Consider the following 19504-nt stretch of genomic DNA (forward strand, 5'->3'; position numbering starts at 1 on the left):
GGGAACGCAATATGATTTTATCATAGTGATACATTCATGTCAACAGATTATTTAATAAAAAAATAGTGATTAAAAGTACGTAATATAAATATATTAAATAATAATGACATTTATATTTTTATAGAATATAATCTTCAGATTATTATTAATTAATTAAACTAAAGTATATATTGTAAAATAGATTGTTAAATTATGTAGTTTTGTTAATACCCAATAATAATCAACAAATATTTAAACGTACTTCCGATAAACTATGATTATCGGCAACCGAACAATCTCTATCTCAAGTACTCCGTATTTATCAATGTGATGGATATCAAATTAAATTAATATAATGTCGTTGAAAATACCTATATTAAACGTAAAATCAATAAAATAAAGCATGAAACATTTCTTAAAAACTAAAATGGAGGTAATCGCAAAATAAAATATGTAAACATTTTATTCCATTACCTAAATATATTCCAAGGTACAGAATCGTTCATGTATCAAAAATTAAATTGCATCCAAAAGAATATATAAGTAATATAGTTTCTATTATGTATAAAATCTATAAATATTTCTTATGCAGTGGCAACATTGTAATTCCTTATATTTTTGTTCCATTATAAATAAATATTTAAAAAACAAAACTATGAGACAGTATTAATCACAGTATTACTCGCTTGTATTATCTAACATCTACTCATATTCATGGTATTATTTTAAGTTTGCTAAATAAACTTAGAGAAATAAAAATATATACATTCACATACAATTCAAATTTATTAAAATACACGCACATAAATCATATGCAGTGTCATTCTATAAATTAATTTTTTTTGGTATAATATTCATTCATAATATTCTAGTAGCAAAATAGACTTGGCTAGTTTCACTAGTTACGCACATTAAGTGAAACACCTAAAATAATTTTAAAATATTTACAAAAGCGCATTTATGACGTCTGATAATAATCGATGCTTATTTGTCGTTCAATGCAATTAAACTTTAACTCTTTACAATATATTTGTACATATACACATATGTATATGTATATATTTATATGAAACATATGTTAAATCTAAGGGTTATTAAAAAAAAAAATATTCGTTTTTTTGCTCACAAAATAGGTTCGATATGTATACAAAATTCTTCGTTAAACTGAGGAAAAAACAAAGGTGGCAACGTAGCAAATTTTAGATATTTGACAATTGACATCTGGAGTGACGACTCCGTGTCCCAACTACGTGTTCTTGTAAGTTTTTACTAATCTATATTGGCGTGTCATGTTCAGTGCCTCTAGAATTTTCTAAGTGTTGACAGATTATTGTTTATATGACAACGTTCTCATTGTTACTTCATTAGTGCGTTGAAACTAAAGTAACTAGTCATTACAAATAAATATGGCGGACGATGTTCCGGTTGATTCGGGCCCTGAAAAGGTAACTGAGGCATCACAAAAACCAGAAGATGATTCGAAAAAAGAGCCAGACGCTCAGGCTCCAACAATACCGGAAAATCAAACTCAGTCAGAATCTAAACCTCAAACAAGTGAAGAGGGTGCAAGTGCGGCAGCTGCTCCTCCCAAGAAAAAAATTACTGTTCACGTGAAAACACCTAAAGAAAAGGAATCCTTTGAAGTTGATGCAGAAATTAACATAAAAGATGTAAGTCTTTTTTGACGTGTATTTGCATTTTTTTCTGATTCCTAATATTGATTATTTTAGTTTAAAGAATTAATAGCTCCAAAGTTTAATGCAGAACCAGAACAGCTATGTCTTATTTTTGCGGGGAAAATTATAAAGGATGCTGATAATTTACAAACACATAACATCAAAGATGGATTAACTATGCACTTAGTTATTAGAGCAGCCCCAAGATCAAATGAAAACACCCCACAACGACCACCGGGTTTGTTTATTTCAACTTTGTTAGCAACAATAAAAATAATAAAATAATTGTTTTAGCTGATATTGGTGCAACACCATTCAATTTGGGTAGTCTTGGAGGCTTAGCTGGTTTAGATTCATTAGGTTTAGGGTCTACAAATTTCATGGAAATTCAAAACAGAATGCAAAGTGAATTGCTTTCAAATCCAGATTTGCTTAGGTCATTATTAGATAATCCACTGGTACAAAGGTTAATGAATGACCCAGAAAATATGAGAGCATTGATTACACGTAATCCTCAAATGCAAGACTTAATGGAGAGAAATCCTGAAATAAGCCACATGCTTAATAATCCAGAGTTATTGAGACAAACTATGGAACTTGCCAGGAATCCTTCAATGTTACAAGAATTAATGAGAAGTCATGATAGAGCTATGAGTAATTTAGAAAGTATACCTGGTGGATATAATGCTTTACATAGAATGTATAGGGATATTCAGGAACCGATGTTATCCGCAGCATCAGAGCAATTTTCGCAAAACCCATTTTCTGGTTTAATGGATAATACTCAGATTAACAATCCACAACAAGGTTAGTTTTAGAAATTTTATTGTTTATTAATGTTTAATATCATATTTGTTATAGGTACTGAAAATAGAGAGCCTTTACCAAATCCATGGAGTAGAAGTTCAACTAATCCATCTCCAACGACACCTGGAAGAAATGTTGTCAACAATCCTCCAATGGCCAGCTTATTACAGCAAATGTCTGAGAATCCTTCAATGATTCAAAATATGCTGTCTGCACCATACACACGTTCTGTACTTGAAGCTCTTGCTGCAGATCCAAATATGGCTAATTCTGTATTAGCTGATAATCCATTACTGACAAGATATCCTCAGCTTCAAGAACAAATGAGAACAATGATGCCACAATTTTTACAACAGTTACAGAGTCCTGAAATGCAAAATTTGATGACCAATCCCCAAGCACTGAATGCTATAATGCAAATACAACAAGGTGAGTTGTTTGTGTTGAAATAGTAATTTTCTAATAACTTTTTTTATTTTTTAGGAATGGAAACATTGAGACAACAAGCGCCTTCATTAATTAATACCTTTGCCCCACCTACAATACCTACAGGGACAAATCCCACAACTCAAAATACTACAGGAACTACTACTAGTTCAACAACTACATCTTCTGGAGCTACTGCATCTACAACATCTGCACCAAATGTTACTCCAGGTGGAGATCCTTTTTCGGAGGTAATGTATTATATACATTCTATTAAACATATATTTATTGCTTCCTTTATATTCAATAGAGGGTTTATATACCATGTTGATAGTATCAGTTATTACAAGTATTATTTACTCGAAATGTTGTGCAACATTATTTTATGGGTATTTTTATTACCAGTCACAGACATAGCATTGTTTAAAGTTTGTTTCTCCATACACAATACCTTATTGAAAACGAAATGTAATTTATACGTTATACTAATATTACAGTTAAATTATCAGTAGAAATATTTCGAATAGAAACTAAATAAGATAATTGAATAAATAAGTAATGAACAGAATATTAAGTAATTTAGATGGTTTTTAATTAGTAATCAGAAAATATATACTCATAAGTTTTTGTTTTGTTTTTATGTTTTTAATATATTTTCAGTTTTATTATATAATAATAAAGATCAAAATCTATTGATATCACTAAAATTAAGAATTTTGAAATGATTTAATTGGCTTGATATGCACTCATGGTCACCAATTGTTTCATAATTTAATTTTAATTATAAATGTACTGTTTAGTTTATGGCGCGTATGGTGGCTGGTATGGGAGCCGGGACTGATCAATCGTTGCCCCCAGAACAACGCTACCAACAGCAATTGGAGCAGTTGGCTGCAATGGGTTTTCTTAATCGTGAAGAAAATTTACAGGCCTTAATATCGACATTTGGCGATATAAATGCAGCGATAGAAAAACTGTTAGCTGTAGGTCAGTTATCAATGAGCTAACCTTTTTAATATTCCATTATATTTTGTGTTAGGGATGTTAGTCTCCTTTTTTAATGATCTTTTGAGGTGTAGTCATGTCTCACATAATGTTTTGTATTCATCAGCTTTTTGTTGTTATTTGCTATAAAAGTGATGTGAACCATTTTCTACATAATAATTATAAATACATAGAATTCAGTTATAGGAGTGGGAATATTGTGGTATTAGTATTAAATATAAAGTGAAAACATATTTTGTAGGCTACTGTAAGTTAAAAATATATTTTTGAAGCCTAACTTGCTACAACAGTTACAAACTCGAAATAAAGGTGGTTATTGGTTTATTCTAAATGTTGAAAGGAAATTGATCATTGGATAGGTGGCTAAATAAGCAGGTCTGTGTATAACTGATTTTTCATTTGAATTACTGTTAATTGAACCGTTGTTTTTCTATCGGTGTATTAATACTGTTGGTAATGCTTATAATGTATGATATTATCACAGCTTTTTTTATGTGGAAACGACAAATATGTCCCATGTTTCGATTTTTACATTTTTAACATTGGAATGGAGATCTATGCTTTGGTTAAGTTCCATGTATATAAATGTTGCGTAGTTGAAAGATACTACACATTGCAATAACCATTGCTGACATATTTGGAGTGTTTAGATATTCAAGACTTGTAAATTATGACATTGAATTTTTCTTATATAAGAGGCGTTTTACATTTTCGAATTGTAAAGTAGTCAAAATTATGTATTGACTATTTTAGATGAAAAGTGAAATATCTTTTATATAAAGCCAACAAAAATTATAAAACTAAGTAGCGTCTAATAATATAGTTTCTATAACACTTGTCACGTCGTAATTGAAATTTAAAAGTTCTTTCATATCTACTTCCACATGATTTATATATTTAAGTAATACCAATTAAAATTTCAAATGATCGATAAATATATCATTTTTTCCAAATTAGTCAGTCTTTTTCTTTGAGATTTGAAGAAATTTATGTAGTTATAATATCGCGGAGGATGTGTGTATAAACAATGTCAATAATTTCACAATATATTATTACTATATCTATACACTGTTAATTCATAAACGGTATTTATTATCTTTAGTTTGTTATTTTGCCTATAAAAAGCATTCCTGTACCTCTTTTAAGTTTAATAAAAATGTTGTCTTTATTTGATGTTCGTTTTATTATACATTCATCAGAATTATTTCCCTTGTAGTGGAATATGTTCTTCCCTGTTGTATTTAGAGTTGCATAATACTTTTATAAATACTATTATTAATTGAATTTCAAAAATATTTTATTTTAAAACAGAAATATATTATGTAATATTTAATGAAATATATTTTATTAACTAGGATATATATTTATATATTTTATGGCTATATGTATATATTTATATGAATAAACAATAAAAAATTATAACTTAATATTAATGATGTAGATATAAAAATTAAAATGACATTAAAAAGTTAAGCCCAGAAGTATCATTTGCATAATATATATGCACTCGAAGAGATAAATAGATCTAAACTTTCTTTTTTTTAAGGCACAGGTATAGAGTCAGGTATCAGCTCACCAGAAGATTTTCATGGTGCCATGATTGTATTATACAGAAGGTTTATTTCGTTTCTTGTGCTGTACTAATAGGAAAGTACCGGAGTTGAACGAAAGTACCCGAACTCTCGTAAAAGAATAACTAACAGTAGTTGGAAAGTTCCGCACAAAGTCGTGTGGCGAAGAGCGTGTAAAGTGAAAAAGTTTGTATCGTATCGTATTTTCGGTGTTTTTGATACATATATGAATTAAAAATACATTATAATAAACTATACATGTTGGATGTTGACAATATATATGATTTTTTGTTGGTTTGTTAAAATTTTTGGTGTTTTTTTGAACATTTTTGTCCCAAAACAATATCGAATCAAATTAAAACTCTTGTTTGGAAATGATTGTACTGTGTCTGCCGAGTTATTGTGAGTTTGGAATGAATTTTAGGTAAGTTAAGGGTATATATTACTAATTTAGCCAAAATATAATTCTAAAGTATTGTTTTGTAAACACACGCTTTCAAAAGTTGATGTAAACATAAGTGGTAATCATAATTGGTAGTATATAAATTCAATATTTTGAAATATAATTTGTTGTTTAATGTAATGGGTGGGTTAATCTGCGGTTTCTATGTATATTTTCCATAAATCACTTTTTGTTTATTTGCCGCATTGATATTGTTTTCACATATTTATGTCAGGGCTTTTAAAGGCTAGCCCAAAGATAATGATTATGTTAATCTAAAAAACACATTTTCCGAATGGTTAAGTGTAATAAAACGCCTACTTTATTTTATGTTAGAGATGTTGTAATATGAAATGTATAAATTGATAGAATATATTAGCTATATCTGTAACAGTAACACCTACAGTAGCGTATACATTTTACGCCTTACGCAAAATTCATATAGTACTCATTCATTTTTATTCCTCTACAACATTATTCAATGGATAAAACTGAAGTCAAAGGCCATAGTAATTCTGACTAATGTATACGGCTTAATCATACTATGTTTTAATTATTTTAGCAAATAGTTTCATTGAGACATATATTTTTCAGACTTATGGGAGTCGTAGTATATATAAATAGAATGGCAATAATCGTATAAATATTATATTTATGTTTGTGTAAGTCTGAAAAAGCAGTAAAATTATTAAATATTATTGGCACTGCACGGATTAAAATCTGAAATTTTTATTTCATTATTTTTTATTATACATATATACATCACATCAAACTTATACCTATCTCATACCTCCCAGAGTTGTTACATGGAACCGCAAGATGTCGTAAGTAGCTAGTAATAATAATTAAATAACTGTACAGGTTTTTCTTGTTATATAAGGCCTTTTTGCTCTACTCCATCCTAGAACAAAAGTGATTCGTGAAATTGATTTACGAGTTAAAGCGACTTTATTTGAACTCAAGATCCGTCTAAGGAGCTATTCACGCGTAGCCAAATTCTCAAATTTTGTTTTTTTTTGATAAAATGAAGATGCTAGAATATAATAACAAACAAAATCATAAAAGCAAGTTAATTGGAAATGTAATAGTAAAAGTGTTTTACATTATATTATCTATAAAAAGTTAATACTGTTTTTGTTAAAATTGAATTCTGTATGTTACAGTCTTTGGCATTGATTTATTTTTAATATGTTGGAAATTTTTTTTTACATATGAGAAGTTTTTGCTAATTCTCTTCCGTGTGAAATAAAATTTAATTTAACTATATTTTGGTATAATAAACTATAATTTAAGATAAACCTTTTTTGTATGACGATTTTTTAGTTGTCTTTACAATATGGACAGTTTTTGAATATTATTTTAAGTATAATAATGTAAAATAATTTTTCAGATTTATGTCTCAGCGATATTGGTAAAATACATTGGGAATAAAAAAACCAATATTAGAACTGTTATTTTCAGTTTTTTTTTGGCTTCTGCCTTTTTTTAGTTAAACATTCAACATTTTTACAGGTATATTTACGATTCGCCTTTTTTAAGTTATTTACGTTTCTAATTTCCATTATAATAAAGTTGCCAGCGGAAAATTAAACATTTCCCGTAAAAAAAACACATCAAAACTTTCTTATAAATAGCTGGTAGGGTTCCAAGCACAACACTATTTAGTTATTCACCCCTTTGTTAGTCACATGTCGTGATATAAAACGTTTAGGGAATCTACCCGTCAGACCTATGAATATTGCAAAAATCAACCATGGGCGCCCATACTTTATTTCAGCCGCTTTCCCTGACTTTCAGTTTTTTTTCAGTAATTAGTTTTTCGCCCAAATGGACGCTGACGTCATTGGAGGTGTGTGACGTCGAATGAATCATTTACCCCTGTATAAAGCAGATATTTATATTTTTCAGAGAAGTTACACTTCATGTTTTTTCCCCAAACGTTAGGTATTTATAAGTTACACATAAAACCACCAGGTCATTGCTTACTTAGGGTTGATGCTAAAGCTTCTTAGTTCCCTTTTTGTTTGATGTTTTATTTGATCGTTCTCCTGATAACCACGAACATTTTATGTTAGAGTGGGTATTATGTACATATATTGGCATTAAATTAATTCATACCATGTCTGGTTTTCGTTTTATTCAAATCATATTCTGTTAATCGGTTCAATGTCTTTCAAAGATAACGTGAAATATTATAATTTCGCTATTTGGTAGTTCAGACACTCTCCACCTGTGAGAAGGATTATTTCGTTTGATTTCCAATTTAATTAGTTTTTTTTCTATTTGAATTTAGACATAAAAAAAATGGAAAGCTGAAACGAACTACACCTTTTAAGCCCTGGGGTCTTGGCCATTAGATAATCTAATTTATTCAACAATACGAGAATTGTGCTGTTAATAATGCTGAGACACCTGATTCTCAACCAATCTCTCCACTCTATACAGAATATATTTTGAAAAGTTTCTTGAAATACGTAGTTTGATCAATATATATATATATTTTTATACCATTATATATATTTATTATTATTACCATATATATATTTATACCATTTTTTTAAGTGGATTCATGGAGATCAAAGAGTCATTGTCTTATTTTGAACCCCCCCCGTTGTATGGAATTTTATATACAGGGTCGCATAAAACGAAGTATGCTATAGTACACACATTTTATTTTAATTTTGGAAAGAAAATGGAAGAAACTTTATCGTTATCGGATTTTAACATTTCGGGTTAATACAATCAAGACAACTGATTTAAACTAATCGCTGGACTCTTGAGTTTTTAAAATATGTAGTTTGATCAATAGCATTCATAGAACAATTTTCATTCCCCTTTTTAAGTGGATTCACGGAGATCAAAGGCTTATTGTCTTAATTTGAACCCTCGTTGTATTGAGCTTTATGTATAGGGTCGTTCAAAATAAATTATTTTTTGTTAACCATACACAGTATGTATTAACCTAGATATATGAAGCTTGCCTAATAACGTAAATTATATTAGTTTTTCTTAATTTCCTCGGGGTATCTATGTATATTTTTTATCTAAAGAATGCGGAGAGATAATTGATGACGTAATTTTTTATAATTGAAAGGAAAATTGATAGCCCTACCCAGTTTTACCACCCTCGGCTATTTACACCTGACAGCTGTTTCTGTTTTATCTGTTAAAGTATAGCGAGTTATCTTACACCCTTATGTAATACGTTTCAGACGATACACGCGCTCATTAATTAGAATGGGGTTAGTTTTTTCTATATTGCATTAATTATTTTCAATGATTACCTTTATTTTTTGGATTAGCAAATGTTAACAAGCGTTTGGTTTGGTTACGGTAATTCTTTTTAGAATTAGTAAATAGGAATTGTTATTGTGCGATAAAGTACATTCAATTGAAAGGTCTCAATCCGATCAATTTTGTTTTTACGTTTATAACCTAAAAATATTGTACGCCAAAGTTGAAAAGATCACCTCTATTCATCATCATCTACAAAAATACTGAAGAAAACTCAGAAAAACTTTGAAATCTGTTGACCAAATGATAACGGAGGAAGGGTGGACATGAACTGATAAAAGTGGTATTTGTTGTTGCAAATTATTTTTTATTAGGTCAATATTTTTAGAACTTTTAGTATTTTGATTTTTTTAAATATTTTATTATGATATTCTGAAATATTTAAAAATTATGAGTTATATTTTACATAGGTTTTTATATATTGTTTTGTGATATAAATTCGTTACTGTTATTTTCGGTCACCAGCTAGAGAAAGGATTTATTACTAACTTAGATGGTTATCTACATCTGGACTAGTACAATTATCTAACCAAGTAAACAAATTTCAATCCTGTTATAAATCATTTTCGTCTCCTCAGGCTCGAAATGTTTGCGTTCACCATAGTACAACAAATGTTTATGGCTATTATTCTTCTAATAAAAAGAAGAAAGTCGATAGTTGTTCTCACTTTCTCTACCCTTGACTGTTTACACCTGATACAATTAACACATGGTTATCTTATACCCTTACAAAACCAGTATGGGTTTTTACCATAACAAGGTAGATGTACTCTTCAGTGAACTTGATTAAATTAAGACCTAATTAAGTTTGAGTTACATACACCATCAACTACGAAGCCTTAATATGCCATGTAGTATAAAGTTTCCGTTGGCTTTTTTTTTCATGTACTTCTTCAATAAATGTTCCGTCTTGTGTCACATGAGTGATTAACGTTGTATGTTGGGTTGTGGATTTTTTTTGCTTGAAATTATATGTTGCTAACAGAATAAATATAGGTCTTGTATACGTAGTACTGCGAAATGAATTTAAAGTATCTAGAAATGGTAATAACATATTACCAGAAATTATTTTGTGTGGTTTATTTGAAAATAAATGATATGTTATATCTAGGTGGGCACGGTATGTTAACCACAATAATAAATAATGTCTTTTGGTTTATTGTCTATTGTTAATTTTCATTTTTCGTTATGTTGAATCTGATAAGAATGTATAAACAGTGTGATTTAAATTTGGAAGTTTGTTTAAATAACATTAATTAAGGTGTACATTATTAATATTGTTACTATCACATATTTTTATCAGTTTTTCTGGCAATGCTTGAATTCCATAGCTTTAGAGGTTAAGCAAGAGACATTTTTCGGTTTGAACCTTGAGCTCCATTACGTTTTTTATCATTATCATTATAAAACCGTTCATAGTACTCAGAGAGGCTGTCTAGTTTAGATAATACATTGCTGTTGGTGTCACTCATCATTATTCAACATCATTGATTGTCTGTGATAATTTATTCAAAAAGTAGGCTATGTTATAGAAGTTTAACGGTAGTTACTCACTGTTCATTCGAGAAAAGTGTTTTCTTCGCTTGTGCACTTGTATATTGATTATCGCATCTTAATGGAACATATCCACTGTAACTGTTTTGACAGAAATCTTCGATGCTATGTTATGAACCATCAAGTTACACCACCTATTATAAATATTTCAAAATTTATTTACAGTTTTAGTATTGAAAAAAGTTACATTTAGTACATTTAGCTTTAGTATTTATTTATTGAAAAAGGAAGTCTGTTATTTAAGCTAACGGTAGCTGTTGTTGTAGTAATGATGCCCTCAGCTCAAATAAGATAAAAATGTACATGTAATCTATATCTGTCGCATATTTGAAATTGTTTTAACTGGAAAAATGTCTTCTATAGTTTCAAACACCCTTCGACAATTTATAAGGAATTTTATTTCATTTAATGATTATTTGTGGTCTGACTGGAAGTGACAGAGGAACGTAACCATTTTGAAAATAAAAGATTAGATCGTGTTATTCGAAATTCCACAGTTAAATTTCCCAATATAATAATAACAGACGTTTTAAATGATTTTAAACAGTCGTGGCGTTTTTCTTTGTAGTTTCTGATGCTGGTAAAAAAAGACCTCTTCAAATTCGAATTGTTCCTTTCGTTTAATCGCTCGGCAATCACCGATGCAAATAGGAGTTATTTGCAAATTTGCGTTTCGTTACTGTACTGTTGAAATTGTAATTACTCAGGTAAAGAAGAAGTGTTTTTGTTGTTTAATTGCTTTGATATTGTACGGATATCGGGAATTTTACGTATCAGTTTTAATGGTAGACTGTTTCCGAGAAAAGTACTCTTTTTTGCAGCTGCTATATTAGCGAAGTTCCCCAATGCCCAGGTGCTAAATAAGATGTGTTAATTTTGAACTTACATAGACTCTAAAAACTTTTTATAATTAAGATACCTCCTTTATAATTAAGTCCCGCATATGTTTGTATTTATTTTGAATTTCATTTTGTTATTTTAACGATTTCTCTGTATTTAAATAACCAGTAAATAAGTAATTATACGAAATGACTCAAGGAAAATCATATTTATAAAATAAATCAAAACTTTAACTCTTATGATGCATTAAAACTTCCGGACCTTTTGTCAGATTAAATTTAGACTTATTGTGGCTGTATTTCCGAATAGTTTTGGTCTAAACATGGAGGTTTGAATACATGAAATATTTTTCTTTGTGCAGCTGCTGTGTGGTAATGGTATAGTCGTGCTAGAACGGAAGAATCTTCAATGTTCAGGTAACAAAGGGATCTTACTAAAAAAAGGATCTCTTAAAATTTAGGAATTACTCTGAAAATATTTTTATTGTAGCTTGTATTATTTAACGTTATCAGAATGTATTAATAAATTAGTTTGAAATATGATAACGATGTAATACTCATTTTTTGCTTTGTGTTTATATATATTGTTCAAAGAATTACATGGCAATAGAATTTAATGTTAATACGCAGTAATTTTTGTTTCATAAGTCAGTAGACGCTTAAAAATAGTACATATTTCATCTTTTATGCTATTCTGTGATTTATAGTTGCCTTTATCAGGTAATTTAGAAAATATCACGTTTTGCATCGTTTGTGCAGGTGATAGAATCTAATAACTAAGCTTTTAATATTAGGATTTTACATTTTTATCACGTACATACTCTTTCTATTGTTACATATCTCTACTTTATATAACAACAATGGTCCATGGTTCAATACCTATAAATTTACCAATTTGTTTCGTTTATTGTCTTAATTTTTCTAAAACAAAATTATATAATCTATATAATTTTTTAATATTAATATTTAAGTAGGGTTATATATGATAGGGTTTTCTATACATATTGTCTAGAATATATTACTAAACAGCATTCAGACCTCCCTCCCACTGCTTTATGACAGTCTAGCATTGTATTCGTCGTTTCAAAGGAAGTATTAAGGGTATTTTCGGAGCCCTAAGCATCAAGTGTAGTTCCTTTGTTTGCCCATGCGTTAGTCACGAAGTTATAAAATATATTTTTAATCTTTAACCTGACGTATTATTCATCTTTAGTCGTTTCATTAAAAATGTTCGAAATTTGTAATATTTCCCAATAACGCGTGAGGTTTCTTTTGCCACAAAAAATACTGGTGTGATTGTGGCTTTTTTTATTTTTAGCTACCGCCTGGTAATAACATGTTTTTATTTAGGTTAAAATTTTCACAGTTCAGGTGACAAAAGGGTTTCATCGGAAAACCGACATGAAATTTGAGTTTTAGCACGTTATATCGTATTTATATAGCACCTAGTGGTGATTTTGTTGTCACAGTAATTAATTTTAATTGGTTCTTACTATTCATTCTTGTATTTTGACGAATTTGGTGACCTTAGTGTCTAAGTAAGTGGTTGTTTGTCCATATGTTTTTTTTGTTGGTAGAGTTTGCCAGCTGTTGTCGTAAATGTAATAAAATATATAAACATAATTGAATATATGCTGGATACAGTTTTTAAAACCATTATTTAATAAATCTTTTTTTCCTCTTGGTTACTTAACTAAAATTGGTCAATTTTTTTTTTCGTTTGGAATGTTCGTTCTAATCACATATCACAGTTATTCGATAGTTGTTTCTATACGTTCACCTCTTAGGTTGGACAGGTTTATTATATTGCATTGTTAGTTGAGTAATATATAAAGATTATAGTACTAATTTCTAACGATACTAACTTAACCATTAGTTTTCTCTGTTTTAAGGAATTCGGCCAAAATAAGGCTAAACTAATTTGATAAGGTTTAAAAATACATTTTAATAATATCCTGACTAATTCTCAGTATTGATAGATTTACATCTGTTGTTTTGCGATTTTAATTTATTTAAATTTTTCTAGATATTATCATATAAGTATAGGGTCTAGATATAAGTTTTGAATCTTAAATGCTGCTGGTTCATAGCATGAAATTTAAATTATTGTAAGGCTTTATTATGATGATTAAATATAGTGTCAAAATATTATTTTTATCATTGTACAAATTCCTGCGTTGAAAAGCTATATTTCGATGGAGCACAATCTAGTGAATATAAAATTTGGGGTACAAAATTCCATATCGGCAGCATATGAACAAAAGTATCATGTTAAAAGTTACTTTATCGTACTTGTGCTTGAATTGTAGAGTACACACCACACTAAGCTTGTCTCAAAAAATATATGGTGTGGGCTTGGAATAATATATATTAGGCTTTTACTCTCATCAACATTCAACTTTAAAATCTAAATCTTATTCTAGATACTATTCTAACTTATTTTAAAGTCTATCCTAACTTATTCTAATGACTATTCTAACTTATTCTAGAAATTATTAAAGTTTACTCCATGTGTCTATTAACCAATTCGTATGGTAATTTGCGTTTGAGCCTACGCACTTCACTGTTATCGCGCATATTTAACTGTTTGGCGAGTGCATTAGGATGCACTAATAGTCTTTCAGGGTACTTCGCACTAGCACCACTTCGAATCACACTCGTTATGGGTTCTATGTGGATATCGCATTGAATCAGTTTGTTGGACACGTAATATGGGGATCGACGATGACTCGCAACACTTTATTCTGGAACATCTGGAGGATATCTATGTTAGATTTGCTAGTAGTACCCCACAGTTCAATACCATAGGTCCAAATGGGCCTAAGTATTGACTTATACAGCAAAACCTTGTTATCTAATGATAATTTAGATTTACGTTCTATCAGCCAATATATTTGGTTTAGTTTAAGCCCAAGCTGTTTTGCGTTTTGTCACTATATGTTTTCTCCAAGTCAGACGTCGTTCAAAATGCATTCCCAGATATTGAACGCTGTCTGTTTGCGGAAGTTCATGATTATTCAATTTTACTGAGGGACATGTTTTTCTGCAAAGGGTGAATGTCATATGCGTAGATTTTGTCTCATTTGCTTTGATACGCCACGTTCTCAACCACAATTCGACTTTGTTAAGATGAAGTTGGAGGTTTTTTGTGGCTGATATTGGATCCTCGTGTGATGATAAAACCGTTGTATCGTCAGCATATGTTGCAACAGTAGTGTTTCTTGAGGTCGGTAGTTCAGCTGTATACATAAGATAACAGTGGACCGAGAACACTGCCCTGCGGAACATCCGAATATATGGGCTGTAGCTCAGTGTATTCGTCACCCTGTTTTATAATAAAATGTCTGTCTGAGAGGTACGATTTCAGCAATTGAAAGTGTGTATGGGGCAAAACATTCAACATAATTAGCAGGTTTATTTTTAGTTTGATATGAATATTAATTGAATAATGCTTTCAATTCTTCAATATAAAATACAAAGATATGGATGGACCTTGCTTTGCTTTCACACGCAAAGTTGTTTTGCTAAAATCACTATAACTTTTAAATTAGATGGCAGATTATCATGAAAATTTCAGAGGTATCGGTTGAAGATACATTGTACTACATTGCTAAAGCCTAACAGAAGTAGATATCTATTATAGTGATTTATTTTCATAAGTTTTCAACAGAAATTTTCTTTGATTTAAATAACTTGAAAACATTTTAGCAATATAACTAATAATGAGTGATAGAGCTTTAATGAATAATGTTCGATAAGATATAACCTAAGTTACCATCTATTATAAATTCTTTTAAATTAATCCACAACCAAAGATAAGTTAGGTTAAAGTAATGTTTTTTTAAGAAATTCGAATCACCCTGTACGTATTTCTTTGAAACTTGACTGATTGCTCAAAAATATCAACGCGAAACCAAATGGATTTCAGAGAGTTGCGAAAGCGTTTTTTTTCATTCGTAAACAATGTCAATAAGCAATATCTATCTAACTGCTAAAAGATCACTTCAAGTGATCGCTAATTTTATTTTATTTTTATTACGTTTCTGTTCGACCGAACGTTTTAAAGGGTTTTTTTTCCGGAATGGAATTTCAATTTAAAAATAAAGCAAAACAGATGTAAGACCATGTGGAAGGTGCAAAAATAGATACTCCAGACAGAGGTTTTTTTCGTAAATCGAATTTCTCACATCGACAGCATGTAAAACAAATCCAACCGCTAGTTCAACGACTATCAGTACGAAACTAAACAAATTTAATTGTAATTGTCTGGTTTGGATCTGGTTTTATTTTGGCATTTGATACTGTTCCTTGTTGGCTAATTAATTCGTTCTGATTATATAAATCAGTCGGTTTTTGACTGATATTTTTAGAATTCTTTAAAAAAATGTTTCAGAGAAAAAGATCGATAGTTTTGGCTGCTTAATTTTGGTTGTGAGTCATCTTCAACGCGTGTTTTCGGTGATACACGATATAAACACCAATCAATAATGATATTCCGGTTGTTATATCAACGTTTTAAGTATTGGTCAAGTTGGATATGAACATTACCAGATATCTATAATTTTCCATGTTCAGATACATCCAACATTTTATGGAATTCTTCAGTAAGTGCTTTTGTTTGTATATTTGATATATTGAACTATTCGTTTCATCATATGCTCATAAAAATATCCACATTCATGTAAATTATGATTACTTTTCAATCATTTTCAAATCGATTAAATATTGGCCTAAATAGTATCGTTTCTCGAGATATAATATTCAATCAATTAATTTAAAGAACTCTAATTTTTTATACAATCATAAAATTGTGTTTTTTATGATATAATTAGTATTTACGTAAATAATGGTCAGGTTTAATTGAAAATTTGCGGAATGGTTATGATTGATATTTTAGTTTTATAATAATAATTGTATCTTTATTATATTTGACATTTCTAGAGCTGTTGGATATTCAATAGAAGAATATAATAATATATTTTAAGAAGAAAAATGTATTATTATTTATTACGGGTTATTACAATTTCCTATATAATAATATATATAATATAATATATATAATATCCTAACTCATAAGTTCTCTGATCAGTTGGATTCGAACATTATCACTACAAATAACATTATTTTTTGGAAATTCAATTTTATTCTTCAACATACTGAATGTCCAGACTGAAACATTTATCCCAACGCTTTTATGTATTGTACGTATGTATTTATATTTTGTGGACTGGAATGAGATCAATTTTTGTCAAGTATGGTTTGAAATTTAGTACTAGTCGGAAATCATATATGATAGTCAATAACGATGGCACGTTGTGACAAACCATGGAGCTATTAAGGGACATGTTATAAATTGAACAAAATCCCAATTTTTGGTCAATTTCCAGTCATTTGGTGGGTGTATATCCATATGGCTTATATATACTTTAATGCATTAGCATTTTAGGAACATGAGTAATAAGGTTGGGGATGATCATTAAGATAGTTTTGAGGGTGTGGTCATTACTCTTTTACAATGAGACATGTCCCATTAACGGAAATATGTATTTTCATTGTAATTCAAAGAAGGATATATTGCTTTGAATTGTTAGCCTTTATATAAACTATATTGATTTATAGTAATATGAAAATTATTTAAAATTTATTTTGAAACATTTGTTGATGTTTTCCTTTCAAATGTATTTAAAATACCACTAACGGTGCTAACAGCCTGATTTCCTTGGATTATATATCGTTTAACAATATATACATGCGTAATAATCTTCGGTTACTGAAATAATCAATGGACATATTTTATTTTCCGGTGAGTTGGCGCCATTTGAAATACATATTTGAAGAAAAATTTGCATTCAGACTTGCTACGAATATAAATCTCGACAGTCTCCATTAACTGTTAAATTTAAATTACGAATGGTCATGGAGATATATTAACATTTTGTCTTCGTTTCTGATCGCATAAACTATACTTCGAAATACGGGCAACTTGGTCGGCTATAGTGTTGTTGTTTTTATTTTTCAATGAAAAATCGAAGCCTTCAAGCGATATAGAACGATCTTATTGGTCCGATGTAAATAAAAACAGACAAGAATGAAAAGCTAATTTTATTTTAATTTTGTTCGATTTCAAGGCTTCGGATTTTCCGCATTTTTATTCTTTCGACTTTCAGCTTCGATGAACTTTCGTCATTATCTTAGTTTTTACTAGGTGTTGGCATGTATTCTGGTCATTTTTTCCCGTTAAATAGGGTTTTATTGAGAAAAATTGATAAAATATGTTAATCAAAATATTTTTCATTATTTTCTACAACTTTTTTCTATATTTATAGCTACATCTAATCATAGATGCATTTTCGTACTTCTTCAGAATGTTGTGTGTAACTGACACATTGTCAATCCTTACTGCATCGATTCGAGCTAGTGATAATTAAAAGGCGTTATGACTGGTGAATAAGCTAGGTGCAGCAGAGGTTCCCATTCGAGCTACAACAGTGTATTCCAAAGTTGTAATACAATATGATGACATTGTTAAATTGCAAATTGTTGTTATTTTTGTACAGAAATATCAGAGTCATCAAGTTTAACATATTATGTTATGTTGTTTAACAGTTATTTAGGTTGATATTTTACATTTTTACCGATAAATATCTCTGATCAAACTATATGCAAGTAATTAGTATATATAAACTATGGTGACAATTTAACTTTAATATGTATAACGTTTATTAATTAAAAACCAAAACTATTATAAATATTATTATAAGTAAAAAAAATATGAACAAAGAAATTTCATTTTTTCTCATGACTCAGTAGCTTCCAAGAACTGTCATTGGAGAGCTAGACATATTTGACAAATGAGCATCGAAAAATACTAGATAGTTCGAGGTAAGAAAAACTTAAAACGCAATTAATAAAAGTAACAGTTAAAAATGTGTATCATTCAACGTAGCATTTGAAACGTTCGAAGTGGTTTTCAAGCACTCAAGCATACCAGGAAAAGTGCCTGGAGCCCCAACCATTTAAAAACTATCGTAATAAATTTTTAGACCACGGAAAATCTAATATAACGGCTGTCTTTTAATTTTAGAAATAAGTGGCCATTACCGAATTTTAAATTACCCATTACAACGTCTCGTTTCATTTTACAAATAATATATTATTCTTGACATTATTTTGATTTTATTGTAGATGTTTATATATATGTAAATGAACGATGCTCATTAGGAATGTTGAGGTACAGCTATGTTTTTTAACTAGAATTTCCGACAAATTCATGTTAAAGTTTTATTAAAGTTATATAAAAAAATGGTTGTCTATCTTTATTCAGTGCATCGAGTGGAAAAAGTTCGAAATTTATCATTTGAATGCTATCGGATAGTCGCAGGTTACATTAATTATAAAGAATTTTACGTTGAATGGAATGATAGTGGAATAATTTAAATCCAATCTTTAGTTTTTAAATTATACAATGAAAAGTGTATTTTCGAAAAATGAGTCGAAATTGAAAAATTTATAAATTTTGGATCAGTTTAATATATATATATATATATATATATATATATATATATTGAGAATTTTATCTTTATCCAAAGGATTAAAAAAATGACACATTTTCCATATATAACAATATATATTCTATATATAACATGTAGTCATGAAATTTTGCGATTTTTTGAAATTTTTTTTCTTTCTCATCTTTTTTCGCATCAAAATACATATATTTAGAGAGTTTTGTGTTTATGGAAGAGATAAAAAAAATTGGAACTTTTCCCGTAAATATAGTCATGAAAATTTGTGATTTTTTGGCATTTTCAAGTTTTTTGCTTTCATTTCCGTTCACATAATCGCAGGTTGATGAAAATTGCAGGAATTATAAAGGATTTTATGCTGAATCGACTTGTAGTATAATAATTT

The 19504-nt window shown here is 29.2% G+C and overlaps 2 protein-coding genes across 2 annotated transcripts in view; both read left to right on the forward strand.

Moving 5' to 3' along the window:
• Positions 1-1180: 1180 nt before the first annotated feature.
• On the forward strand, positions 1181-5061 carry Ubqn (Ubiquilin). The gene is made up of 6 exons (XM_076405519.1): positions 1181-1649; positions 1710-1893; positions 1950-2462; positions 2517-2891; positions 2946-3139; positions 3689-5061. The coding sequence occupies exons 1-6, from the start codon at positions 1386-1388 to the stop codon at positions 3893-3895; spliced, it is 1737 nt and encodes a 578-aa protein (XP_076261634.1). The 5' UTR covers positions 1181-1385; the 3' UTR covers positions 3896-5061.
• A 534-nt stretch (positions 5062-5595) lies between these two features.
• Positions 5596-19504, forward strand: part of Sema-1a (semaphorin-1a) — a 135998-nt gene continuing 122089 nt past the window's right edge. The window contains exon 1 of the mRNA XM_076405535.1: positions 5596-5888. The gene's annotated coding sequence lies outside the window, so the exon portion shown is untranslated. The remainder of the gene's footprint in view (positions 5889-19504) is intronic.

The sequence above is a fragment of the Rhynchophorus ferrugineus genome, unplaced genomic scaffold (assembly GCF_030347505.1).
Source record: "Rhynchophorus ferrugineus isolate W39M unplaced genomic scaffold, kcgeb_rfMv2 rfM5, whole genome shotgun sequence".
Lineage (NCBI taxonomy): Eukaryota > Metazoa > Arthropoda > Insecta > Coleoptera > Curculionidae > Rhynchophorus > Rhynchophorus ferrugineus.

Coding starts and splice junctions, on each gene's coding strand:
- Ubqn (XM_076405519.1), top strand. CDS start 1,386: ATGGCGGACGATGTTCCGGTTGATTCGGGCCCTGAAAAGGTAACTGAG. Junction 2,892..2,945: donor TATAATGCAAATACAACAAG/GTGAGTTGTTTG, acceptor TTTATTTTTTAG/GAATGGAAACATTGAGACAA. Junction 3,140..3,688: donor GTGGAGATCCTTTTTCGGAG/GTAATGTATTAT, acceptor TGTACTGTTTAG/TTTATGGCGCGTATGGTGGC.